The 26,943-nt window shown below is 45.6% G+C and overlaps 1 protein-coding gene across 1 annotated transcript; it reads left to right on the plus strand.

The window, feature by feature from the left end:
- The first annotated feature begins 24,322 nt into the window (after nucleotides 1-24,322).
- On the plus strand, nucleotides 24,323-26,347 carry LOC116211938 (uncharacterized isomerase BH0283-like). The gene is made up of 6 exons (XM_031546486.1): nucleotides 24,323-24,482; nucleotides 24,564-24,749; nucleotides 25,134-25,439; nucleotides 25,618-25,779; nucleotides 25,846-25,929; nucleotides 26,050-26,347. Exons 1-6 carry the CDS (start codon nucleotides 24,453-24,455, stop codon nucleotides 26,155-26,157), a joined length of 876 nt encoding a protein of 291 aa, XP_031402346.1. The 5' UTR covers nucleotides 24,323-24,452; the 3' UTR covers nucleotides 26,158-26,347.
- The last annotated feature ends 596 nt before the right edge of the window (nucleotides 26,348-26,943 follow it).

Below are 26,943 nucleotides of genomic sequence, written 5' to 3' on the forward strand. Positions count from 1 at the left end.
CATAAGAATATACGTCATGAAAAAGATGAATGTAAGTTGATTAGCGTCAGTTAAGTATCCAGTGTTCACAATCTCATAAAAGTGTCTAAATAAATTTCCATTCTTTTCCTCGACCCTTTTGCTGCTTGGAGCATCGTCAGAGCACAACCGGACACATCTGTGATATATTGGTCGTGTAACGACAATACTTCTCCACAAGATGGGTATTTCAGCCGCGGAAGTATGAATTTTCATTCTTAGCGGGTGTCTCTTATGACTCACAAGGCAGGTTAAAATTATTATGATGCATCTCCATGGCCTGAAGAACTTATGATTATCATGGCTGCATCGACTTAAAATTACGTAACGGAAAAAATACAACTCCAATTGGTAGGGCCGTCCATTTGGTTCAAACCGAGGCGAATTGACCGAACTGAACTGAAAATTTATATTTACCTTTGAATTCAAACCGAAGCGAAAATATTTCGATTTGGCTAAGTCCGGTTTCGGTTTAAACTCTTTTTGGGTTCAGTCGGTTTGAATTCGGTGTGACCCTCATTATGGACAGCCCTACCAACTGGGGACCATTTTGTGCCATCATTGTTTATCATGTTAGCTTTCGAATGACTTCTCATAGCAAGGATTTGCTCTGTAGAATCAAAAAGTTAACACCTGGTCAATTTCTAATGGTTCACCATGAGTTAACTTCATTTTTGCGGATGGTTTGACAACATTGGGCCCCACGGTTTAATCAGGACAATACTATTTCGAGAACCAGACAAATACTATTTCGAGAACAAGACAGCTTTGACTTTTCCACATCTTTCGCGAAGTTTCAGAAAAAGTCCTAACATGCTCTACAAGTAGTCCTTTTCTGTGAAATTAGCAATCATTTACTCTAATCAAACTCTAGGTTCATCCAAAGATACAAAGAAATTATTTGCGTACGTTAAAGAGTTTTTCACTCTTCAGTACTTGAAAACTGTTCTCTCGATCTTGGAGAAATTTCGGAAAAATAACTCTTCTCTCGATCTTGGAGAGGCATTTTAATCTAACTTTCCTTTTGAGGGATGCGGAAACATAAAAAATGGCTAGTATAAAGTTTATGAAAAAGGTCCAGAGTTCGGAACATCAAAAGGGGCTAACTAGACCAGTTAAACTGAATTGGTCTCCCGACTTCGACGAATTTTTGTCTTTGGATCCATAGAGGTCGTCGAATTTGCTAAAAAATGCAAACAAAAAAGCTATCCATTTCGTTTTCCACTATTTTAAGCTCGAGCATCGATAAATCGTATCTCAGCCTCGAAGATGAGTTATATCTACCATAAAATCCCAAAGTGCATCTCTTGGCACACTCTACTGCACAAAAATTGCTGCCTCAGTCTATTGCACAACAATTGGTTGCCAATTGCTCTCACGTGTGCCTTGATCAATTCTTAGGTCATTCTTGTGTCTGTGCTTTGTTCTGTTTGCTTTTGTTTCCTGCTCCTTAGACTGTTATATAAACTCCTACGATTGTAAACTAGTAATTTTTTTGTCTCTTCTTATCGCAATCTTGCTGGGGCTTGAGCTCCTAGGCCAAAACTAGGTATCTACACAAAACTCAGAAAGCGTGGCAGGCAAATTAGAGCTGAGAGCAACAAGCTCGTCAAAATCGCGATTCTAACTCGTACAATCGATTTACGTTACCACCGGGTCTGGTGAGTGAACATCTAACAAAATCGAGGGTTTGCATAGAAACGAGTTGAAACGCGCGTTAACGAGTTAAAATCGTTAGAAACATTTGTTTGAGGGCGTTTTTAACGTTTCAGCCAAATGTTGCAATTTTGGGCTTTCTTAATTTTTTTTTTAGGAAAAAATAAATTTAAAGGCTAAAAACTAGCAAAAACCTCCCTATTCAATTTGGCATATCTATCTTTTCTTCTTCTCCTTTGACGCTCGACAATAACGGTGAAGAATTCCACATCGACTCCATCCCGTGATCATGATTCGTGACCTCGTCGGCGTCCTTTACCTCACTGGCGCCCCAAGTTCCTCAGTCGGCATCTTTGATTTCGAGTCTGACTCTACAGAAGTACGACCAGCGCCCCGTCCCCGAGCTCTCTAAGCTGAATTGAAAGGGTATTTACACAATTGCACATTTAAGGTTGGAGACTGCTGAACTCAATTGGATGGATAAAAGCTTTTGAGTCACTAAACTGAATTGCTTATTGAGAATATGAGATTAATTTGATTTTTTGGTCTGAAATGAATTTGGGGCTCGGCGGTAGCGCATTTCTGAGGTGAGTTTCAGATCTGGAGCTTATATCGGCTTCCAGTACACAGTGCGCGCGGAGTGCGGATTACCTTATGTAATATGGATTATGAATTGTTTAGAGTTGGATTTCAATAATTTGATATGTATCAGATGTTTCTTTTGTCTTTCTTTTTTTTCCCCTTAATTTGATATAGTTTGTTCAATTTATGATATACTTTATATATATGTATATTTTTTTAAATTTTTGTAGAAACTTACGATTCCACGTTTCAAATCTACGTTACGATTCTATGAACCCCTCCATTTCTGCCTAGAGAGGGCCTGAGCTCGAGAGAGGGAGGAGGCTCAGGTGGCGTAGTCCAAGCAAAGGTTAAAGCCATGAGTCATCACTAGAGCTAAGTCCCTCTCTTTGGGTCTCTCAGAATCGGCCCAAAGCCCCCTCTGCTCGCTTTCCCTTTTTGCATTTTTTTCAATTTTAAGAGCCGTATGTTCTGCCCTAATGCGATGACTCATATAGGGATCCTTATTTCATTCGAATATATATATATATATATATATATATATCATAGGCTTATCATGGACTCGGTGTAGTAAATGTCCTTTATTCCAGTTGAGGTGTCCAATTTATAAAAGCTTTTAGCACCTTCCAACTAATCTCCTCTTGAACCCTTATGCGAAATAACGTTGGTTTTACGCAAATATGTCGTTTGGAGCCGGTTACAAAATTTTTACTCGAGATGGCTGGAATATAACGAAAAAGATAGATTCATCATATTTTGATTTTGCCTTGACTAAAATAGTTTGGTCAAATGCAGTCAAAGTAATGCCTACAAAGCCAACGCAAAAGTGAACCCATTGAAATTGGTGGTGCATCAATCAGATGTCCGTACAATCGAGAGTGCTTGATTAAAGTTCATTCTAGTTCAAATCATGCTGACTAGTGCTCCTAACTATGTAGTCAAATCATGATGACCTATGGTTGGTAAGTTGCTCGAGTTTAGAGTATGTAATACTGCACCACTTAGATTCTTAAGATCATGGTCTTGCGTAAATAAATTTTTGAATTTGAGAGTTCTATTATGGCCGTGTTTTCTCAGTCGTCTAAGATCATGGGTTGTCGTGTTTTAGTTTATTTCCGAGTTTTTTAGGGTTATGCACACCTCACACATCGGTTGACTGGAAAATCAAGAGAATTGAATTTAATGGGAAAATTTAATCACGTGAAATGACCCGAAATGCACAATTCTCGTGTCTTTCAGGACCTTACAATGTTGGGGTAGGGTCTAGAATCATTTATCAATTAAAGATATGAACTCTTAAGCTCACTCTCATCTACCCAACCTGATACAAGAAAATTCACACATCTTTTTTTGTATTCCCCAAGCCTCTCAAAATACATCAAATGTAATTGGATGAAATTAAGTATCTCGAGGCGAATATCGAGCTCACTGTAAAGGGGACTCAAGACCACAAAACTGACTGTAAATTACCAAATTCGTGCCAAAATGGATTTTGATCCGGCTTAAAACATTTTGACTGCTTTTTTTTATATTCAAAGGGTAGAGAGGGGCCAGTCCTACCCATTTGGCCAACTCGGCTCGCAAGGGGCATTCAACCACCAGGGGCAAGCTCGACCCGACCCGTGACACTTACTCGAGTTTCGTGGGCTGCTTCGGATCTGCTGGGGCTAAATAGTCCCTTCCTAGGGCATGTTCGCACTCATTGGATCAGGTTTTGTCTCGATTTGTGTGTATATCCCTATTACGACCTATCCTAAGCAATTTAGGCCAGATCCCACATTAACTAATCCCGATTTTAGGCTGAATTTACGTGATTAATTCGATTAACGTGAGGTTTTTATTCAAAATTACCAATCACCTCCAAAACACACGATCATGAGCATCCAATAGTCATATCAACATTTCATTTTATTGATTTTAAGCTCCAGTGAACCGTTTAGGCCGAGTTAGTTCTCTTGGTCATTTTTCCATCATGGCCGTATATATATGAAGCTCATTTCGTGTTGATTCATTCTCATTTCACATAATCAATTTTGAGCCCATTTTGACTTAATCAAATTTGCGCATATGATATTATATTCTTTCCTTTTCTTAATATTTCATTCTATTTTATTTTTATTTTAGGTGACAAGGCAACAAAAGTACTTTTTTCTTCTTTTTTGCCATGTTAAATTGAGTCAAATGTCATGTAGGCATTTAACATCGTTTGTTCAATCTTAAGAAACACAGTTGAGTTGATTGAAACATTAGTACCACAATAATAATAAAAAACCCTTTCCCAATGCACTTGGAGACTTTTCCCTATATACTATCATTGGGAAAGACCCTCCCAACAAGTCTCACAACGCTCTTTATAGATACTGTCATTTAAAGTATGACGATGTACAAGTTTTTGTGTCGAGAAAAGACACCCTATGTGAATACGCAATTTCTTGCCCCATCTTTTTTACACTTTCAAACATTCTTTCGAGTTCCTTTTGCTGCCTTCCCTTCAGTTTTTCTCCTTCAAGTAGTTAGAAATGTTTGACTATTTTGTGTTATCTTAGTATTAGGGGTATTATTGTGTTTTCATTATTGTAACACTAGTGTAATATATAGAATAAACATGTCGGCCAGAATAAGTGTGGCTGACAGTTTCTTAAGAGCTCTCGCTCTTATCCGCTCTCTTTGCTAACATGGTATTAGAGCATGTCATATGTAGTATTTCTTCTCCTTCATTTGTTGCCCATTACTGCTGAATTTATGAAGTTTCTATTAACTGGTGGTTGTCTGGATTTGTGGAGTTCGTTTCTGCAATCTTCTGGTCATTTTAAAGTATTTCTTTGAGTTGTTTTAATGGGAAAATGGGAGATAATCTAGAGTCAAAAATAGTTATCGTCATTCCCCGCCAAACAACGACTCGTAAGTTGAATGGTCGTGGTCAAGGACTGTTAAGCTATTTTTTCATGGCCAAGGAAAGGAGGATCATCTTATTGAGGTATCTAACAATTAGAAGGGGGTCGTGAAGATGCTCTTCTCGTTCCTATGTTGTGGTATTCTATGGAGTCGGAGATTGCTCATGTGTTATGCCATTTGCATACTTGTAAGGAGATATGTGATTATGTTAGATTACCCTATTCAAGTAACATCACCTGCATGTATTACGTATCTGATGTTTTTTTCAAGCAGGAACAAGAGGATAAATCTATGTTAACATATGTGACTGAGTTAAAGCAGTTGTATGAAGAGTTAAATATTATCCAACCCATTTTTGCCGATGTCCGTGTAATCCAGAAACAGAGACAACAAATGGTTGTCATTAAGTTTTTGCTTTGTTTGCTTGTTTATTTATCGTTTTCCACAATTTTTCGCTTATTTACTTTATGCATTTTTATTTCCCGCACACGCATTGCATATCATACTAGCTTCTAGGTACCTATGGGTCGCGTCCCACGACCGGTAATAGGAGCATAGGTTAGATAGGGGTTCGAAGTAGGGGTACGGCGCGCAGTTCGACTGTCGCTTAGGCCTTGAAAAGAATCCCGCTCGATTTCAAGGAATTGACACCCTTGAGTCGGGGGCCCCCATCCCTAGGTAGCACGGTCCTTGTAGTGCCAAAACCATGCATACTGCAGGTGCTCCACGCCATATTCCAACCGACTTCAGTAACAGTCCATCGAGTCGGCCTGCGTGCCATTTGAGTCCTTTTCTGTTTTTGAGAGAGATGTACGTTGTATACATCAAGCCGTGGGCATTTATTTTCTGTACCCATGCATCATCTAATTTCAAAATTAGGCGTCATTTATATTAACTAGTCCTAAATCGATTTTCCTTTCATCTTGGTAAGAGATGGCGCGCTCGGTCTCCTTTCCACACCTCGACAGGGTCACGCCACCACTCGAGGAAATCAGTCACATCTAGGCTCATCTACATCAAGTCAACCGCGATTACATCAGGACTTTTGTTGGGGATATACCAATGCTAGCCATGCGCCGAGTGGATTGGAACTTTCTAGGAGCAGTAGTGACGTTTTGGGACCCAGTCCACGCCGTCTTCAACATCCAAGGTACCGAGCTCACACCTACCATCGAGGAATATCGCACTCTCGTCGGAAGAATTGCAGCCACCCGCAACATTGTGGAACCTAACTTCCACACCACCCAACTTGTTTTGGTATCGCGTCTACTCGGGGTGCATAGGTCTCAGCTACAAGCCGAACTCGCATATTCCGGTGGCACAGAGATAGTCACCGCGAAACTCCTCCATTTTATTGAAATACGAGCGCGCGAGGTTCAAGGGGATCTTTTACAAAAAAAAAAAATTTGTCATGCGATCTTATTCTTAATTTTCGGGACTCTATTATTCCCTCTCTCGGCCGGTCACATTGACGCAGCCTTAGCTAGCGTTGTCCTCCAAGTGGTGGGAGGCCGCGAGTACGAGGTGGCCTTGTCGGCCGAGACCATACGGTCCCTCGATCCCGTTACAAGAAAGACCGATCGAAGGTTGAGAGGGTCCCCAATCCTTTTGCAAATTTGGCTCCAAAGCCATGCAAACCCCTTCCGCCTTGTTCGTCCGGTTATGTTTTTCACACGTCCGGAGTCTATCATTTCGCGGTTACTACCTCTGTTGCTTGTGGAGGAACGCAAGGTCTCCGAGTGGATCAAAATTTTTCGAGAAATAGCACCAAAGGGCTTTAAATGGCGCGCCGCGTGGATGCCACTCGGACCCATGACCCTTAAATGTCCTGATTTTAACGGAGTACCACTCGTGAGCCATGCGAGGTCCACCACCTATTTTCCGGCGCGAGTAGTGAGGCAGTTAGGTGGCTTACAGACAGTTCCCAAAGGTACGACGCGAACCGAGTTCGAACATACTTGGCAGGAGGACCAGACGTCCATAGATCGCCTAAGTGAAATCGAACGGGTTATGACCGCGTGGCAGACTACGGTCATCGAGCATCTTTACTTCCCCGAGCACCCGACCCAAGATGAACGGGACTTTCAAGCCACGGAGGAATATATCCTCCGCTTTTATCGATGGGGTCCATCAGAGAATGATGATTTCACGGACTCCCCTCCGGTCGAGAGTAGCACATCATCCGGGGCACCAGTACAGAACATGACCATCCAAGCCGAGCTCACTAATCTCAGGGCTGAAAGGGATCGCCTCTGCCGAGAGATCGCCGAGAAGAATGAGCAGTTGGGCGATCAGCACCAACTACAGAAGGAACTTGCCCAGACCCGCGCCCAACTCCAGAAGCGTGACCAGGAGTTGGCGCAAGCGAACGCTGCTTTGGAAAGGGTCAGGAAGAGGGCTCGTGTAGGTCCACGCACATCCTAGGATAGACACCTCAACCAGGCCCTCATCGGTGCTTTCCATGGTGACGGTCGCTTGCACCTCGGGCACGTTGGAAGACCGACTTAGGACTATCTTTTCAAAATTTGTATTGCACTTTGAACCATTCAGAGTTAATATGAATGACAGCATTAGTTTTTGAAAATTCATGCATCTCATGCATCTCTTCTTTTATTCACTGCTTTGCATGTTATTTTAGAGATAATTTTCTTGCATTAAACTCACGCACTTATGGAATCCAGGTGTTAACAACTGGCGGCACCTCATCGATATCCCACTCGTTTCCAGTAAAGAATGGCAGAAGAAAATCAATTAGCTGTCTTTGAGGAAGATAAGCCTATCACCCCAATTCATTCTCAAGCACCGACTATGCATGCGCCGCCACCACACGTGTCTCTTGCAGGCGTGCCACCAGCACATCGGGGAGCTTCCCCGACTCATCTTCCGCCACCTGTATCTTCGGGCCCACACCCGGCATATTCAGGAGGACAGCCATCTTCCGCAGCTGACGATCGTGCACGTATTGCAGTACTTGAGAGCACGGTCAATCAATTGGCTGCCACCATGGCCACCAATATGGCCGAGCTCATGGCCCTACTCAAAGGCCCAAATCGCGCTTCTTCGAGCTTCACCCCACCTCCTGGGTACTGGCCAACGGTCGATCCAAGCCCATGGGCCCAGCCGACCTTGATCCCCGATAATGGAGATACGTCTGCCCCAACGATAGTGAACGCACCGGCAGCCCATCCGGTTAACAATCTTCTAGCACCACCTGCTTCAGCGACAATGTTAGAGCCACCTACGCTCGTACCTCCACCGATCTCCCCATCAGTCCCGGTTCCGGTCTTTGCGTCAGTCCCAGCTCCGACTTCCGCTGTCCCACCGCCGATCATATTCCTGCCTACAACTGCCCAGGCTCCTGCTCACACTGTTGAACCTCCCCCGTACCAAGCTCCACAACCCCATATCGGCCTTTCTTACCAAGCTCCACCTCCCATAAATATAGCCTACTCTGAACCAGGTACGCCGAACCACGCGGCTCCTAGAGTTCCACCCACAAATTTTCTCCCGGAAACGGGGACTGAACAGGAACAGAGATTGAAGAAATTTGAAGAGAATATCCGAGCCCTACAATCAGGCGGCTCCCGCCTCGATGCCGGCGACGGCGATTGGAGTCTTTTCCCAGGTATGCAGCTACCCCCAAAGATTAAGGTGCTTGAATTCCAGAGGTACTACGGCACGACCGACCCTCGTCACCATCTCCGTCACTACAGAGGAAAAATGTTGCAGTACTGGGACTACGAAGAGTTTGTCATCCATACGTTCCAGGATAGTTTGGCAGGAGCGGCTCTGGATTGGTACATGTCACTGAAAGCTGCGGATATCCCCACGTAGGCAGACCTCTCAAGCAAATTCATCGACCAATACAGGTACTGTGCGGAGACGCCCCCGACTCTGCTCGAGCTCAGCACAATGGAGATGACCGATGACCAAGGCTTCGTGGCTTATGCAGTGAAGTGGCGGGCTAGAGCGGCGAAGTACGTCCCTCCGATCAGTGAGGCACAACATATCCAATTATTCCACTCCACTCTTAAAGGGGCCTACTACTTGCACTTGTTGGCCCACACGTCTTCATTCTCCAACCTTATCGACGCTGGAAAGAAACTCGACATCGGCATTAAGCTCGGCAAGATAGAAGGTCCGGCCGAGAAAAAGGAAGGAGAGTCCTCGAAGAGGGCCGCCACTAGGACAGCGGGAAACAGAAGGGGGAAAGACACGTCCGTCAATGCTGTCAACTCAGGGCGCCAGGCTTCCTAACAATATTCCATAAGCTACACGCCCGCACCACCGGCCACTCAAGCGTATGCCCCACCTTCGATGCATTATCAACAACAACCCCCAACGCAGCAAGCTTACTATTCCGCTCCGCCGGCTTCCTTTCCATCGCCGGTCCCGTAGCAATACGCCCATAATTATGCCCCTGCTCCTCCTCCGATTCAACAAAGTAGGCCCCCGGCTTCGAGAACTCCTCAGCCGGTGCAACGGGCTCCGACTCCGCAGGACCAACAGGGCATCGCAACACAAACACGGCGTAAACAGTTCACACCTCTGCCGGCTCCGCTCTCCCACATATACCGGCAACTCCTCGCGGGTAACAAGATCCGATCAATAGCACCTAACCCTGATTTCGACCCAACCATCCAAGATCAGAGTCGGCGCTGCGAGTACCATCAGGGCGCACCCGGTCACACCACCGACAATTGTTGGAAACTAGAGGAGAGGATCCAACAGATGATTGATGACAAGCAACTCACGTTCAACACCGTCAAACCCCCGAACGTGCAATCAAATCCTCTTCCCGATCACGGGTCAAGTTCGGGACCCAGCATTAACATGATCGGTATTTGCGCTATAGGGGAGTATGAGACCAGACAGGAGGCACCGACCCCGTTTGTGATCGAATATGTTCCTGCAGAAACTGGTGTAGGGTACGCAGGGTTCGATGCCACACCCGCCCCATTCGTGATAGAAGTCCCCGCACGAGAGCCCTATCAAGACAGCAAGGTCCCGTGGATCTACGAAGGAAGTGTTGGGAACCTCGAGAGTCAATTTAGCGTCATGGGCATGACGCGCTCAGGTCGAGTCTATGAAAATCCGAAGGCCGCAAACAAAGGGAAAGCCCTGGCAGTGCCCGGAGTCGCCCCGGAAGCCTCGTCTATTCCCCAGAAGAAGGTGACTGAAGAGGAGGCCGAGGCTTTCATGAAGATTATCAAAGCAAACGAGTACAAGGTCATTGAACAAATGGGCAAATCTTCAGCTCACATTTCACTACTCGCCCTTCTCTTGGGTTCAGAGCCACATCGTGAAGCGCTTCTGAAAGTCCTGACAGCAGCGCAGATCCCCAAAGAGACGGCTCCGGAGCGGATTGAAGAGACTATCAGTTCGATCTTCTCCAACAACATTTCATTCTCAGATGATGAACTTCCCTCAGAAGGGTGGGCACACTCGCGGGCACTACACATTGTCTGCAAGTGCAATAACTTTATCATCGGTCGAGTCATGATCGACAATGGCTCGGCACTCAATGTTTGCCCGGTTTCCACGCTGAAGCAGATGAACGTGGACTTTAACCTCATCCGTCCGAGCAAGACTGCGGTTCGAGCCTTCGACGGTTCGCGGAGGGAAGTAAATGGAGAGATCGACCTGGTGATCGAGGTGGGTCCCTGCTCATTCGTTGTTACATTCCAAGTCCTAGACATTTCGAATGCTTTCAGCTTGTTGCTCAGGAGACCGTGGATCCATGCAGCTGGCGCCGTTCCTTCGTCCCTACACCAAAGGATCAAATTCATCACAGAAGATCGACTTATCACGGTTAAGGGTGAGGAGGACTACGCCATTTACAAGGAGACAGCTGTCCTCTACATCAGTATCGGGACGATCAAAACCTCCCCTTCCATTCATTTGAAACAATCTCCGTCATTCGAGACTACGGAGAGATCGGTCCAACCCGCGCTGACCGCATGGTGGGGAAGGTTTTGCTGCGCCACAATTACATTCCTGGCACCAGACTCGGAGCACATGGGCAGGGGATCAACCGCCCCATCGAGGTCGAAGAGTACAAGAACAGGAGGGGACTCGATTTTCTCCCTTCCTGTCAGGAGATTATTGAGGCCCGCAGGGGCAAGCACCTACACCGTCTCGCTGCACGCTATGGGAAGATCAACAGGGGCATCCTGGTTCAGCCGCTCTCCTACGTCTTTCCTGGGCCTCCACACATCGTCGGAGGTACTCTTGACGGTCCCTCCTCGGATTCAGACAGCGAGCCTATTGACCTGCCAAACATATGCGCCGTCACCGAGGAGACTACTCCAGGGGCTTACATCCGCCTCGCGCAGGAAAATGAAGAGCTCAACAACTGGACCTCAGTCCCGCGTTACTCGGCTGTAATCGCCGATTTGTAAAGCCATCTATGTTTTGATATTCCCCGCGTGTCGGCATAGCCATAAGCCACACGACGGAAGAAGGATTCTTGTTATGGCATTGCGCCCTCATCATTAATAAAATCCCTACATGCATTTTTCAGAATTCTCTCGTCTTCTTTCTTTCTCTCTCACTTATTCGCAGCACTTTAAATTTTCTAAGACAATTTATTTAAATCGCCAAGCTCCACTCGAATCTGAGTCTTCGACGCGTCGATTCGAACCCATCAGAGGAACTCCTTGAAGAGTCCCGACCCATATACTTCGGGGAAGGACTCGACGAGGATGGTCGAGTGCCCGAGATAGAAGAGAGTTTGCGCCGCCTTGAGAACCGCCAACTCACTTCCGTGGAGCCGACAGAGGAGATCAATGTGGGTACCGAAGAAGAACCTCACATCCTGAAGATTGGGACGGGTCTCGACCCTACACAACGAGCTAGGATGATCGAATTTTTAACAGACTACCAAGAGGTCTTTGCTTGGTCCTACGCCGACATGCCAGGCTTAGATCCATCGATAGTCAAGCACTTCCTACCGCTTGATACAGAGAGGTTTCCACCCAAGCGACAGCACTTACGGCGACAACGTGCCAGCCTTCTCCTCCGCATCAAAGAGGAGATTATCAAACAAATCAACGCAGGGTCCCTGGAGGTTTGCAATTATTCTGAATGGATAGCGAATATCGTGCCCGTAGAGAAGAAGGATGGAAGAGTTAGAGTCTGCGCCGACTACAGAGACCTCAACAAAGCCAGTCCCAAAGATAACTTCCCCCTACCTCACATTGACGTCTTAGTCGACAACACAGCACGCCACACGTTGTTCTCCTTCATGGATGGCTTCTCCGGATATAACCAGATTCGGATGGCCGAAGAGGACAAGATCAAGACGACGTTCATCACAATGTGGGGCATTTTCTGTTACCGAGTCATGCCCTTCGGCCTCAAAAATGCCGGGGCAACATATCAGAGGGCGATGGTCACGCTATTCCACGACATGATGCACAAAGAGATCGAGGTCTACGTTGACGACATGATTGCCAAATCCAAAGAAGGAGAAGACCACCTGGTTAATTTAAAGCGCCTTTTTGACCACCTCAAGAAGTACAAGCTCAGACTAAACCGGACGAAGTGCACATTCGGCGCTAAGTCAGGGAAACTGTTAGGATTTGTGGTCAGTGAGCGAGGCATTGAAGTTGACCCGGACAAGGTGAAGGCAATCAGGGAGCTACGTTCGCCATCGACAGCCCGCGAAGTACGAGGTTTCTTGGGACGGCTGAACTACATTACAAGATTTATCGCAAACTTGACAGACAAATGTCAACCACTCTTTCGTCTGCTTCGTAAAAATGCGGCAATTGAGTGGGACGAGGAATGTCAGAAGGCCTTCGATACTATCAAGGCATATTTGGCTCAGCCACCAGTGCTAGTTCCGCCGACACCAGATCGTCCGCTGATACTTTACTTGACAATACGCCGGCAATCCCTAGGATGCATGTTAGGGCAGGAAGACGAGTCCACGCGCACAGAACACGCCATTTATTATTTGAGCAAGAAGTTTACCGAATGGGAGTCTAACTACCCGGAGATTGAGAAGATATGTTGCGCGCTAGTGTGGGTTATGCAGAGACTTCGACAATACACGCTCTACCACACTATTCGCTTATTGTCGAAAGCGGATCCCCTGAAGTACTTGCTCGATAGTCCATTTTCCATGAAGAACATTTCAAAGTGGCGATGTCAGCTGACGGAGTACGACATTGAATATGTGCCCCGTACATCAGTTAAGGGGCAGGCAATTGCAGATCACTTAGCGGAGTTCCCAATCGAAGACGATACGCCAATCAACTCTAATTTTCCGGACGAAGGGATCCTCCAAGTAGATAGTGAGAAGAACAAATTCGCATGGAAGATGTATTTCGACGGCGCAGTGAATTCCACCGGCTCTGGTATTGGCACAGTGCTGATATCCCCCGACGGACGTTATTATCCGATTGCAGGAAAAGTCGATTTTCCTTGCACCAACAACGTGGCCGAATACGAGGCATGCATCCTTGGCCTGCAAGCGGCAATCGACTTCAAGGTGAAGGAATTGGAAGTGTTCGGAGATTCTATGCTTACAATCTTCCAGACTCTGGGGCAATGGAAGACGAAGGACGAGAAGCTAGTGCCATATCACGAGTATCTTGAGGAGTTAGCGGAGAAATTCGAGAAAATCTCATTCACATACACGCCGCGCATCAAGAACCAATTTGCAGATGCACTCGCGACGTTCGCATCTATGGTGAGCATCACGAAAGAAAACCTCATTGAACCACTCGAGATCGAGATCGCCAAAGGCCCTGCTCACTGCGACGCAATCGAGGCGACCGATGAGCAGCCATGGTACGAAGACATTAAGCATTTCTTGCAAACCGGTCAATACCCTACAATCGCTAACCGTCGTGATCGAAAAACACTTCGACGACTCGCAGCACATTATTTCCTGAGTGGAGAAACTCTCTATCGCCGTTCTTTCGACGCCACACTACTCGGGTGTGTCGACGAAGTCGAGGCACAACGTCTCATGGGAGAGATACACGAAGGGAGCTGCGGACCCCACATGAACGAGCTTATGCTTGCCAAGAAACTCATGCGTTTGGGTTACTTTTGGTCCACCATGGAAGCTGATTGCGTCAAACACGTCAAGCATTGCCACTTGTGCCAGGTGTACACCGACCAGATCAAAGCACCGCCTAACGAGTTGCGCCCGATGGCAGCCCCATGGCCCTTTTCAATGTGGGGTATCGACGTGATCGGTCCTATCAACCCCAAAGCATCCAACGGACACCAATTCATTTTGGTAGCGATAGACTACTTCACCAAGTGGATCGAGGCCATAACACTTACTGCAGTCACTGCAAATGCCGTGGCACGTTTTCTCAAGCGTGACATCATCGCCCGATACGGAGTCCCCGAGACGATCATCACTGACAATGCCAAGAACCTGAACAACAGGATCATTGACGAGATTTGTGAGCGATTCAAAGTGCATCACCGCAACTCCACTCCATACCGTCCCCAAATGAACGGTGCAGTGGAGGCTACAAACAAAAAAATCAAGAAGATCATCGAGAAAATGACGGTGACTTACAAAGATTGGCACGAGATGCTTCCTTTCGCGCTCTTGGCATACCGAACATCTATCCGCTCTTCAACCGGGGCAACCCCGTATTCTTTGGTCTACGGCATGGAGGCCGTCTTCCCAATCGAAGTGGAGATTCCTTCCATGAGGGTCCTCGCCAAGACCGAACTTGAAGAAGCAGAATGGGCGAAGCAACGTTGTGAACAACTCAATCTCATCGATGAGAAACAGCTAACAGCACTATGTCACGGCCAATGCGACCAACAGAGAATGGCCCGAGCGTTCAATGCGAGAGTCCGCCACCGCGAGTTCAAACCCGGTGACCTCGTTCTGCGGAAAGTCCTACATATTGCACTCGATTCTCGGGGCAAGTTCGCATACAAGTACGACGGGCCTTTTGTCGTCAAGGAAGTCTTCTCCGGAGGGGCAATTATCTTAAGCGACATGGACGGGACCGAAAATGCGCTCCCAGTCAACGCCGATGCCCTTATAAAGTACTATCCCTGATTGGCTGCTTCGTCGTTCTACAGCCGTTGCATGTCCCCGCAGCTACAACTCGAACTTCCAACACTTGTCTTCTTTCGTATTCTTCAGGCTTCGCGCCCGCTTTACTTCAGCACATTTTCTGTTATCAGCATTTATGCCATCCCCATCCAATCCTTCCATATAAGAACATCTCTGAGAGAAAAAAAAATAATTTTTCCGCTAGGTTGAAAACCTCCCCGAGGCGACCTAGGCAAAAATTAGGGAATGAGGGGCACGACTTAAAATCCCGCAAAGGGGAGCCGTGGCAAAAGGAGAGCATGAATTATATCATTGCTAGGCTGAAAACCCACAAAGGGCGGTCTAGGCAAAAGTTAAAGGAACCGAGAGGTGCGATCGGACCCTATCTTGGGCAGTCGTAGCAAAAGGAGAGCATTCATGAGAGAAAAGTCAAAATAAAATACCCCGTCAGGTCGTCGCGTGTTTTGCGGCCTGGGCAAAAATTAGGGGAAATTGTCGGTTCAACCACGAAAGAGATGCGACACCTCGTGTGGAGCTATGACAAGTAGTGGTTTAGCGGTTTTCAACGCAAGCAAACTCTCTTCAACTCTACGGGTTCAAGACATGCCTCGAAATGAGTTCGAATCGTCGTATCCTTGATTTAGAGGATTCCTAAAGATCCTTCCTTTTACCTTCATGCAAAAACTCTGCGGGTCATGCCCGTCTTGCAAAGGCCATTCATTCAAGTCAAATACATGTCATACTCGGGGACGCGGTCACCCCTCAAACGGCCATTGAATTTAAATTCCCGGAATATCATTACATAGATTTCTTTACATATCGCAATTTCAGCAAGTTCTGCCCGACTGACAACGATCGTTGGTTATCGTTTTCCTGCATATAGGTCTGAGTGTACAGATCCCGGGAGGCGTCCCCCCGAGCGGGCGTATGTCTGTCTCGTTCGACAAGTCGCAGTCCCTATTCGGGTGAAGGACCCAAAAAGAAGCACACGTCAACTTCGCCAAACAAACCCATGGGCGCACGACCAGCGACAGGGCGCAGTTATCACTGCATTATTTCAGCACAATACCGGCTTAACACCGAACAGATAGCCCTACGCTACCCCATAACAGTGATTCTTATTCTTGCATTCACCGTTCTTTGGACTTCGTGTCCTTATTTACTGTTTTCCGGACTTCGTGTCCGCATCTACTGCATTCTGGATTTCGTGTCCACATTTACTGCTTTTCGGACTTCGCGTCCAGGACTTCGTGTCCATCTTTACCGCTTTTCGGACTTCGCGTCCAGGACTTCGTGTCCATCTTTACCGCTTTTCGGACTTCGCGTCCAGGGCTTCGTGTCCATCTTTACCGCTTTTCGGACTTCGCGTCGTGTCCATCTTTACCGCTTTTCGGACTTCGCGTCCAGGACTTCGTGTCCATCTTTATCGCTTTTCGGACTTCGCGTCCAGGACTTCGTGTCCATCTTTACCGCTTTTCGGACTTCGCGTCCAGGGCTTCGTGTCCATCTTTACCGCTTTTCGGACTTCGCGTCCAGGGCTTCGTGTCCATCTTTACCGCTTTTCGGACTTCGCGTCCAGGGCTTCGTGTCCATCTTTACCGCTTTTCGGACTTCGTGTCCATCTTTACCGCTTTTCGGACTTCGCGTCCAGGACTTCGTGTCCATCTTTATCGCTTTTCGGACTTCGCGTCCAGGACTTCGTATCCACATTTACTGCTTTTTGGACTTCGCGTCCAGGACTTCGTGTCCATCTTTACCGCTTTTCGGACTTCGCGTCCAGGACTTCGTGTCCATCTTTACCGCTTTTCGGACTTCGCTTCCAGGACTTCGTGTCCATCTTTACTGCTTTTCGGACTTCGTGTCCACATTTACTGCTTTTTGGACTTCGCGTCCATCTTTACCGCTTTTCGGACTTCGCGTCCCGGACTTCGCGTCCCGGACTTCGCGTCCAACTTTACCGCTTTTCGGACTTCGCGTCCAGGACTTCGCATCCATCTTTACTGTTTTTCGGACTTTGCGTCCAAGACTTTGCGTCCATCTTTACTGTTTTTCGGACTTCGCATCCATCTTTACTGTTTTTCGGACTTCGCGTCCATCTTTATTGTTTTCGGACTTCGCGTCCAGGACTTCGGGTCCATCTTTACCGCTTTTCGGACTTCGCGTCCATCTTTACCGCTTTTCGTACTTCGCGTCCATCTTTACTATTTTTCGGACTTCGCGTCCATCTTTATTGTTTTCGTACTTCGTGTCCAGGACTTCGTGTCCATCTTTACCGCTTTTCGGACTTCGCGTCCAGGAGTTCGTGTCCATCTTTACCGCTTTTCGGACTTCGCATCCAGGACTTCGTGTCCATCTTTACCGCTTTTCGGACTTCGCGTCCAGGACTTCGTGTCCATCTTTACCGCTTTTCGGACTTCGCGTCCAGGACTTCGTGTCCATCTTTACCGCTTTTCGGACTTCGCGTCCGCATCTTTACTGCATTTTGGACTTCTTGTCCACATTCATTGAATTCCGAACTTCATGTCCGTGTCTACTGCATTCCGGAATTCGTGTTCGCATTCACTGCATTTTCGACTTCGCGTCCGCATCTATTGCATTTTGGACTTCATGTCCACATTCATTGCATTCCGGACTTCATGTCCGCATTTACTACTTTTTGGACTTCGTGTCCTCACTTAATGTCTTTCAAGTATGTGTCCACATTTACTAATTTATGGTTTTTACTATTTTTGCAACAGGGCCATATATTAGCAAAAACGAGGAGAATTGTCAAACGGTCGCCAAGACCAAACGAGGTGCTTCTTATAGTCTTTGGCTGCATCCTCTATCCGAGCACGCAACCAAAGAGGGGCCAGCTGTCAGCACCTAATTTCGGTCCATCAGCTCCGAGGGGGGCAAAATTATCATTTCCCAATTTATCATCTTTTCTTTAAAAAAAAAAGGGTCAAGTCGGTCAGAACCGGTCAGAGCCGGTCTGACCGACAAGACGGATGGGCAGGGTCGGTCAGAACTTATCTGACCGACCGCTGCACCACCCCAAAAAAAAAAGAAAAGGAAATGACTTTCCCTGTTCTTCTTCCTCCCCTTCCTCTTCTGCACTCCCGAAATTTCGTCTTCCAACTGATTCTCCGGGGATTGGCCGGATTTCCCTCAACGGCCGAAAAAGAAAAAAATAAACCCTAGCTCTCCCTCTCTCTCTCTAGGATTGATATTTTAAGGAGGATCGGCGACTCGATTTGGATCCCCTCAGCTGACGGAAAAAAAAAAAAAAAGAAAAAAAGTTTGAGCTGAAGGCCCCCGAAACCGCCAGCTCTCTTTCTCTCCCTTCAGCTCACGCGTCCCTTTCGGTCAGCCCGAAATCCTGAGATCCGGAGCTGGTTCATCCTCCTCTACGGGCTCCTCCGATTCGCGATTCGCTCCTTGTCCGACACACAGACGCGGCCTGCTCCCGCCCCAGCCGCACTCAACGACCTTTCGGGATCGAGTGCAACCGCACCGCCACCCGAACCGCGTCCCTTCTCTTCGGTTTACCTATCAGCATTAACCGGGTCGATTCATTATTTTTTTCGGGTCGCACAGGCAATTCGAAACAGACACACACCAACCCTCAATCCGTGTCCAGCAGCCCAACCGGTCCAGCATCCGTGATCCAGCCCGGCCAAGTATCCGCGATCCAGCCCGGCCCACTAATCGCTGTCCACTCTGGTCCAACAACGGCCCATCGGCCCATTTGGCTCAGCCCCAAATCCCAGTGGCCCATTCGGCCCAGCACGGCCTGTCACGATTCGGCCCATTCCGGCATTTTTTATTTTTTCTTTTTTTTTTTATTTTACAGAGAAGCCCCTCAACTTTCCGGACTAGGTAAATTCTCTACTTAGTAGCATGTTTAGGGCTCCATTTCTGAATGTTTATGTTTGCTTGGATGAATATGATGTGAAATGAGTGTTCTTGGGTCGCGTGGGTGATCGGATTTGTCTCGAACTCGATTTTACGAACTTTCTGTTTTGTCACATTTCAGTCCAGAGGACGTATTTTATTTTTTAAGATCTGCCCCGAATTTCAAAATCATTTTCAATCAAGCCCCGATCATTTTATTATTTTCCAATCAGTCCTTGGATTTTTCAAAATTTTTCCAAGAATCCCAAAGAACTTTTCAAATTGTTTCAGTTTAGTCCCGGGACCATTTTTTCACCCTTTTCAGATCTGCCCCGAATTTCAAAAATTCTTTTCAATAAAGACCAAGTCATTTTACTATTTTCCAATCAGCCCTGGAATTTCCAGAATTTTTCAAGAATCCCTAGGAACTTTTCTAGTTGTTTCAGTTTAGTCCTGGGGTCATTTTTTTTTGTTTTCCGATCAGTCCCGATTTTCAACTTCATTTCAAATAAGTCCTAGGACATTTTCAGTAAATTTTTTACACAGTCCCCATTTTTTTAGAATTTTCGGATTAGTCCCCCAATTTCTTTAGAATTTTCAAATCAGTCCCCAATTTTTCCAGAATTTTCAAATCAGTCCCCGCTCTTTTAAAATCAGTCAATTCAGTCCCCTGGACATTTTCTAAAAATATCCGGCATTTTTCTACTTGGATCACCCACCGACAATATATGTGCTCCATTTAAATATTTCATTTTTGTAATTATGTGATCATGTCGGAAATTAGAGTTTATCGGGCGGTCAACTAATGGCTATCTCAACGGCTCGAAATCTGTAGACTAAAGCATTCGGCAAGTTTTTAATTAACCTAAAATTTTACATACGGGATAATTGGGACGTTAAATTTGGCTAAATTAAATCACTTGATTTCTTTAAATGGATTGCACGAATTGATTAATAATTTGTAATCGCATCGACAGTTCAAGAACTGTTAGTCATGCCCTTTTCAAAATTCACAATTTCAAAAGCACCGAAATACGTACAACGTAATCTTGATTTTCGTGCACACACATATTTACCGATTCAAGGGCATGATTACCGGTTCTTGTCCTGCCGTGATCCTAGCGTAGGTGTATGCGTAGAATTGGTCAAAACATGGGAAAACGAATTAATCACAAACTCGGCTTAAATCAAACATGGGTAATAGTCAAATAGAGGGTTAGGTTTTGGGTTTTTAGGTGAAAATACTTTTAATCTGTAAAAGCCATATTATCGCGATACAGAATAATCTAAAAATAACCCACTCATTCGAGACTTGACTATGGACATCATGTCTATCGGGTCCGTTAAATGATGCCGAATGCTATATACTCTATCCATCATCCTATTTGTTTGTTTTAGGGTAGGATTTGTATGTCAAGATACTCCGGATAATAATTGATTAACTCACATAAATTCGACAATAACAAAATCTCATTGTTTGTTTATTTGCGCTTACTTGTTACATTTTTACACTTATTTGTTATGCGGGTCGAGCCCGATCCTTTAGGATATGATTCACATGGGGTCCAACGCCCCAATCGTAGATTACGTAATCTAATCCCCTAAACACCGAGTGCGCACCTTAATTTCAATTTCAGTCTTTTCAAACCATACGGTGAGCACGAGTGGGATAATGACCGAACGCGAACCGACCAGGATTCAGTTGTTGTAATTTGTATTTTATTTATTTGAGAGGACAATGTAAGGATTTATGTTGTACGTTTATTCATGTAAGAATCCCGGTCGGAGAGCGGACGGTCGGAGTGTTTATTCGAATTTACGGTGTCGAAACGCCTAAGATGAGCGGAACTTAATTAAGCGGTAATTAAATAAAAAATGGCAAGCCTAGACAAGCTAGAGTACCAATAGGGCATGCGAGATATAGGCTCGCATGTAACAGAACCCCCGAATTCGAAACCTCATGTTTCGCAGACCATATGCCTTAGCAATTAGGTGTACCCCGTACCCCTAGACCCGGGCAACTCACCGGCCCTCGACCTTCGGGTCGTAAACAGGTAGTGGTGACTCCTTCTCACGTGCGTCTGTCGCGCGTCCCCGGGAAGGTGGACACTTCCAATTCGTTGCATTTAGGCGCGCGCATGCATGCCCCGACGAGACGAAATTCGAGTGCGCACAGGTCTGCAGTGTCCGCTTGATCGCGGGCCATACTCCATTAGTCGAGTCCTTTCACCAATATCCTGAAATCCATCCAGCTCCCCCTCTACCTCTATATCCTCCTCATTCCATATTCGATTGAGAAACAAAGGATTCTCGGTGATCATTATTGGACAACCAATTCTCTCAAATGGAAACTCACTTTCACAAAATCGAGCATCCCTCGAAACAAAGAAATCTTCCTTTTCCAAATCGTACATCTGCTACCCTTTCTTTCCATGAGGGTAACCTACAAAAATACATTTATGAGCTCTCTCCGCAATCTTGTCCCTGTCACGTGGTCGATGGTGAGCGTAACATAAGGATCCAAATACCCGCAAGTTTGAGTAATCTGGCTTCCTTTGGAAAAGAATCTCATAGGGACTCTTACCCCCTCGTACCTGGGTCGGCATCGTATTAATCAAATATGTTGCTGTCGCAACACTCTCTCCCCAAAAATGTGTTGGAAGAGATGCCTGAAACAACAACACACGTGCAATATTAAGGATATGTCTATACTTTCTCTCGACCCTTCCATTTTGTTGCGGAGTATCTGTACAAGATGTCTGATGCATAATCCTATTTCTGAAAAAGAAATCCTGCAATTCTCGAGATAGGAACTCTAACCCATTATCACTTCGAGCTACCTTCACCATTGTTCCAAATTGGTTTTTAATTAAATTACAAAAACCAATCAAGCTTCCTTTTGCCTCTGACTTGTCTCTCAACATATATAGCCATAACGCCCAGCTATGATCATCCACAATAGTCAGAAAATAACTTGCTCCAGAGATAGTTTTCTCTTTATAAAGACCCCATAAATCACAATGCACAAGATGGAACGTATAATGAGCTTTATTCGAACTTAAATTGAACTGTGAACGAGTCTATTTAGCCCGAAGACATACATCACAATTCTTATTTCTCATGCAACTAGAATAAAAATTAATGTCTTTAATTCTAATACCACTTGATGGATGCCCAAGACGTTTATGCCAAATATCTCTTAAGCCTACTCCCAGTGCTTGATATGCCAAAGTCGAAGATGCCACCCATCGCAAGTAGTATACCCCCTTTCGAAGCTCACCCAGTCCAACTATCCTCTTCGATACGCGGTCCTGTATAAGGCACAGCTCAGGTAAGAAAGTCACAAAATAATCCATGTCTCTGCTTAGTTGACCAACCGAGATCAAATTGCAGTTAAATGTTGGCACAAACAAGACATCCTACAAAACAAATGAGCCTCCAAGTCGAGCAGTCCCTGTACTCATTGCTCGAGTAGAATTCCCGTTAGGAATATAAATGGGAATTTTATCATCAATCGATCTTAAATCATCCAAACAATCCATACATCCCGTCATGTGCCTTAAAGCACCGGTATCAATGATCCATTCATTTCTCTCAACATAAACAAAATTGTTATTACCGACAAGTGGTTCACTGCGCTCTTCGTGAGCTACGATGATGTTCAATAAAGTCTCGAACTATGTGTTGGACAGGCCCGTGAGTGAATTTCCCACACTGTTCGATATTCTTCCTTCATGGACAGCATTAGGCAGACCCGAATGAGGATTTCCTCCAGCCCAGCCCAAGTGAGAGTTTCCTCCAACCCAACTCGAATTAGGGTTTCCTCCAGCCCATTGTCTGATTCCTCCCGAGAGTTGGTTCACGGCGCCGCTGGGTGCTGCTGGTGTCCCCTCCTGTGCAGCGTTGGCTGCAGCCGACCGTCCCCCATTCCACTGCCCCGATCCTTTCCACTGTCCCGAGCTTTGTTTCCCTTGGCCTCCCGATTTCTTCCCTTTCCCTCTGTTATTTCCATCTGTAGGTTGTCCATGGAGAGCCCAACAAGAGCTCTTGACATGTCCTAATCGGCCACAGTGGTCGCATATCGACTTTCCCTCCACTGTCCACCTCTGCCCTTACCTGTTCTCACTCCCACTTCTAGCTACAAAAGCCCCAATTTCAATTCCTCCTTCGGGAGTGCGTGCGACATTCCTAGAAAGAGCCACGGTGTGTTGTTTCTCCTCCTCCGAAACCAGTTGATAAACCTTGTTCATCAAAGGTAATGGTTCAGTCCTGAGTATATCGAACCGAACTCCTTGGAATTGTTCATCCAACCCCATCAAAAACTAGTATGTTTTCTCCTTCTCTCTCTGGGCTGTGTAACGGGTTGCCGCATCACACGAGTGCCCTGGCGACTCGAGATAATTTTCGAGTTCATCCCACAATGTCTTGATGCCCGAGTAGAATTTCTGAGTCGTCTTACCTTCCTATCTGTATGTACTAATATCCGACTTCAATTGGTAAATCCTCATCTCATTCCCGTGTGAATATCTCTCCTTGAGATCATCCCAAAGGGTCTTCGCTTCAGTGGCATAAGCAGCACTCGGTTGAATCTCTTTCTCTAGCCCATTGAATATCCACGCCAACACGAGGAGTTGCACATCTCCCAACTCTCCATATTCGAGTCTCCTGCTGGTGGCTTCGGGACTTTGCCTTCCACGAACCCCAATTTTCCTTTGGCCGTGAGCGCAATTCTCATTGCTCTCGACCATGTCAAATAGTTATCTCCATTAAGAAGATAGGAAGTGATTTGCAAACCTGTCGAATCTGAAACTCCAATCCTGAATATTGCTGAAGTATGCATCCCTTTCCCAGAGCCTTCAACTTTGTCTTCATTCCTCATCATCCTATCTCAAATAAATTTTCGATCTCAGTGGTGCTCTGATACCATGTGAAAATTGAGAATTGTATTCAACATTCCGCCATTGACGTTCCAAGAATTATAAGAAATACAGAACAATCCTACAGCTCAATAGGAAACTAAAGTAACTCTAGGAAAGTATCCAGAAAATACCTAATATGAGGGATTACAATAAAAAATATAATACAATGTAAATCCTGAGATATTATCGACTAATCCTGGAAGATATCGAAAATATCTCACAATACCCATCGTTAGAGAACCGGTTTGTTGGACTGTTCGACATTTTTTGTTTTGTTTTTTTTTTTTTTTGGGGTCAGTTTGACTCAGTTCGGTGATTCGGTTTGGTTACGTGGTCTTTTTGCCAACCACTAGTGGACAAAGCATGGGACTCTGCAGCAAGAGATGAGTGGCGTGGCGGCTGCCTGCCTCTGACTTACATTTGTATTATTGCCCGTCTTCCTTCTCACCTTCAGGCATCTGTAAATGGCTAAATCGTTGGTCCGATACTCAGTGGTACGCTTTGCTTCCATCTCTTGACTGCATGCTGATTATCTGTCTGTGGATCTTTATTGATACTGGGGGTGGGGTTGACAGGTGGACGCCTTCACTGACTCCCCATTCAAGGGGAACCCGGCGGCAGTGTGCTTCCTGGAGGAGGAGAAGGCCGACGACTGGCTGCAGGCGGTGGCCACCGAGTTCAACATCTCCGAGACCTGTTACGTCACTCGCACATCGGGCCCGGCAAGGTTCGGTCTCCGGTGGTTCACCCCCGTCGCCGAGGTTGCTTCTGCTTCACTATTTTATCATTCGACTGTGTCTTGGTTATGTTGATTGCTGCTCCTGTTCTTTGTATTCCGTGCTTGCTTGTTCGATTTTAATGAGACCCGACATAGCAGCAGGATTGGGGATTCTTGATGCTGTGTTCCTTGCTCTGTTGTTATTGTTGGTCGGGTCAAACTTTCTATTGGAAGATGAGATCTGCCAGTTAAGTAGTCGACGAATCAGTCTTTAAACGAAGATATTCAGCTTCTGCTAATTTCCGCTGTTGCTTTAGAATTTCATTTGGAATCTGTTCAATCGACCCGGCATACACATTTACTTGTGACTTATCAATAACTTCAAGTTGGAGAGTGTTAAGTCATAATTTACTTGTGCTGCTCTCAGGTCGAGCTATGCGGTCATGCGACTCTAGCTGCTGCTCACTCTCTTTTCTCATCTGCTAGCGTAGATTCCGATGTTATCGAGTTTGAGACCTTATCGGGGATTCTAACTGCTAAAAGGGTACCTGAGATCAAGACTCCTTGCATCTCAGTTACCCAGAATGGGGAAGCTGCCCGTTTCTTTATTGAGCTGGATTTTCCGATGGTCCCAGTTTCGGATTACAGTGGTGGCCAGTGGGCATTAATCTCCAAAGCATTGAATGGCACCTCGGTTATCGATATGAAGATGACAGCAGCAGATGACCTCCTTGTAAATCTTCTGCCTTGTTTTATTTCCCCAGCCTGTAATACCAAAGTTTGCAGTTACTTATTTATGAACAAAAATGTATCAAATGGAGACCTGCTGGGAAAAAATTCAATCTCTGTGTTATTGATTTCTTTATATAGTATTTGGGGTCTCGAGGTAAAGGTAAATCCATTTTCTGCAGGTTGTTTTCTCATCAGCTGAAGAAGTTGAAAATTTCCAGCCTCAGTTTGATGAGATAGAAAAGTATCCCGGAAATGGCCTTTTGATAACAGCAGTAGCTCCCCCAGATTCCAGTTTCGATTTTTACAGTCGATTCTTCTGTCCAAAGCTCGGAATTAATGAGGTAGCTTGCATTACATACATTAAACTGGCTTTTCCAAGGCACTCTCTAATGTTGAACTGTGTCCAGGATCCTATCTGTGGGAGTGCACACTGTGCCTTAGCACCGTATTGGTGCGAGAAACTCAGGAAGGATCAATTTATAGCAAATGCGGTAATCTCCCTCCCAATCACCCCGTCTCTCGAGCAGAATTTGTCTTTCTGTATATGGATTAACTGTGAAATACGTCTCCATCTTAGTGGAGTGAGTTAGTTAATGATACAATGAACTCAGGCATCTCCTCGAGGTGGAGTACTGCACCTGCAGCTCAACAAGCGGAACCAACGAGTGCTGCTGCGAGGTAAAGCTGTTACTGTAATGGAAGGCTCTCTTCTCGTTTAGTAAGTCATTTGAAAGGGAAAGGGGGTGTCAATGAAGCTGATCGGATTGGTGTAGTAGATATATAAATAAATAAATATATATATATATATATATAATATATCATGGGCTTATTATGGACTCGATGTAGTAGATGTCCTTTGCTCCAGTTGAGGTGTCCAATTTATAGAAGCTTTAAGCACCTTCCAACTAATCTCCTCTTGAACCCTTATGCGAAATAACGTTGGTTTTACGCAAATATGTCGTTTGGAGCCGGTTACAAAATTTTTACTCGAGATGGCTGGAATATAACGAAAAAGATAGATTCATCATATTTTGATTTTGCCTTGACTAAAATAGTTTGGTCGAATGCAGTCAAAGTAATGCCAACAAAGCTAACTCAAAAGCGAACCCATAGAAATTGGTGGTGCATCAATCAGATGTCCGTAGAATCGAGAGTGCTTGATTAAAGTTCATTCTAGTTCAAATAATGCGGACTAATGCTCCTCACTACGTAGTCAAATCATGATGACTTATGGTTGGTAAGTTACTCGAGTCTAGTGTATGTAATACTACACCACTTAGGTTCTTAAGATCATGGTCTTGCGTAAACAAATTTTCGAGTTTGGGAGTTCTATTATGGCCGTGTTTCCTCGGTCGTCTGAGAATTGTTACTCAACTTACTTATGGGTTGTCGTGTTTTAGTTTATTTTCGAGTTTTTAGGGTTCTACATCCCTCACACATCGGTTGACTGCAAATCAAGAGAATTGAATTTAATGGGCAAATTTAATCACGTGAAATGACCCGAA

The sequence above is a fragment of the Punica granatum genome, chromosome 6 (genome assembly GCF_007655135.1).
Source record: "Punica granatum isolate Tunisia-2019 chromosome 6, ASM765513v2, whole genome shotgun sequence".
NCBI lineage: Eukaryota > Viridiplantae > Streptophyta > Magnoliopsida > Myrtales > Lythraceae > Punica > Punica granatum.

Excerpts from the sequence above, each read along its gene's own strand:
- LOC116211938 (XM_031546486.1), top strand. The coding sequence starts at position 24,453 with ATGGCTAAATCGTTGGTCCGATACTCAGTG. Across the intron at positions 25,440-25,617 it reads CAGCAGCAGATGACCTCCTT|GTTGTTTTCTCATCAGCTGA; the intron begins GTAAATCTTCTG and ends CATTTTCTGCAG. Across the intron at positions 25,780-25,845 it reads CAAAGCTCGGAATTAATGAG|GATCCTATCTGTGGGAGTGC; the intron begins GTAGCTTGCATT and ends AACTGTGTCCAG.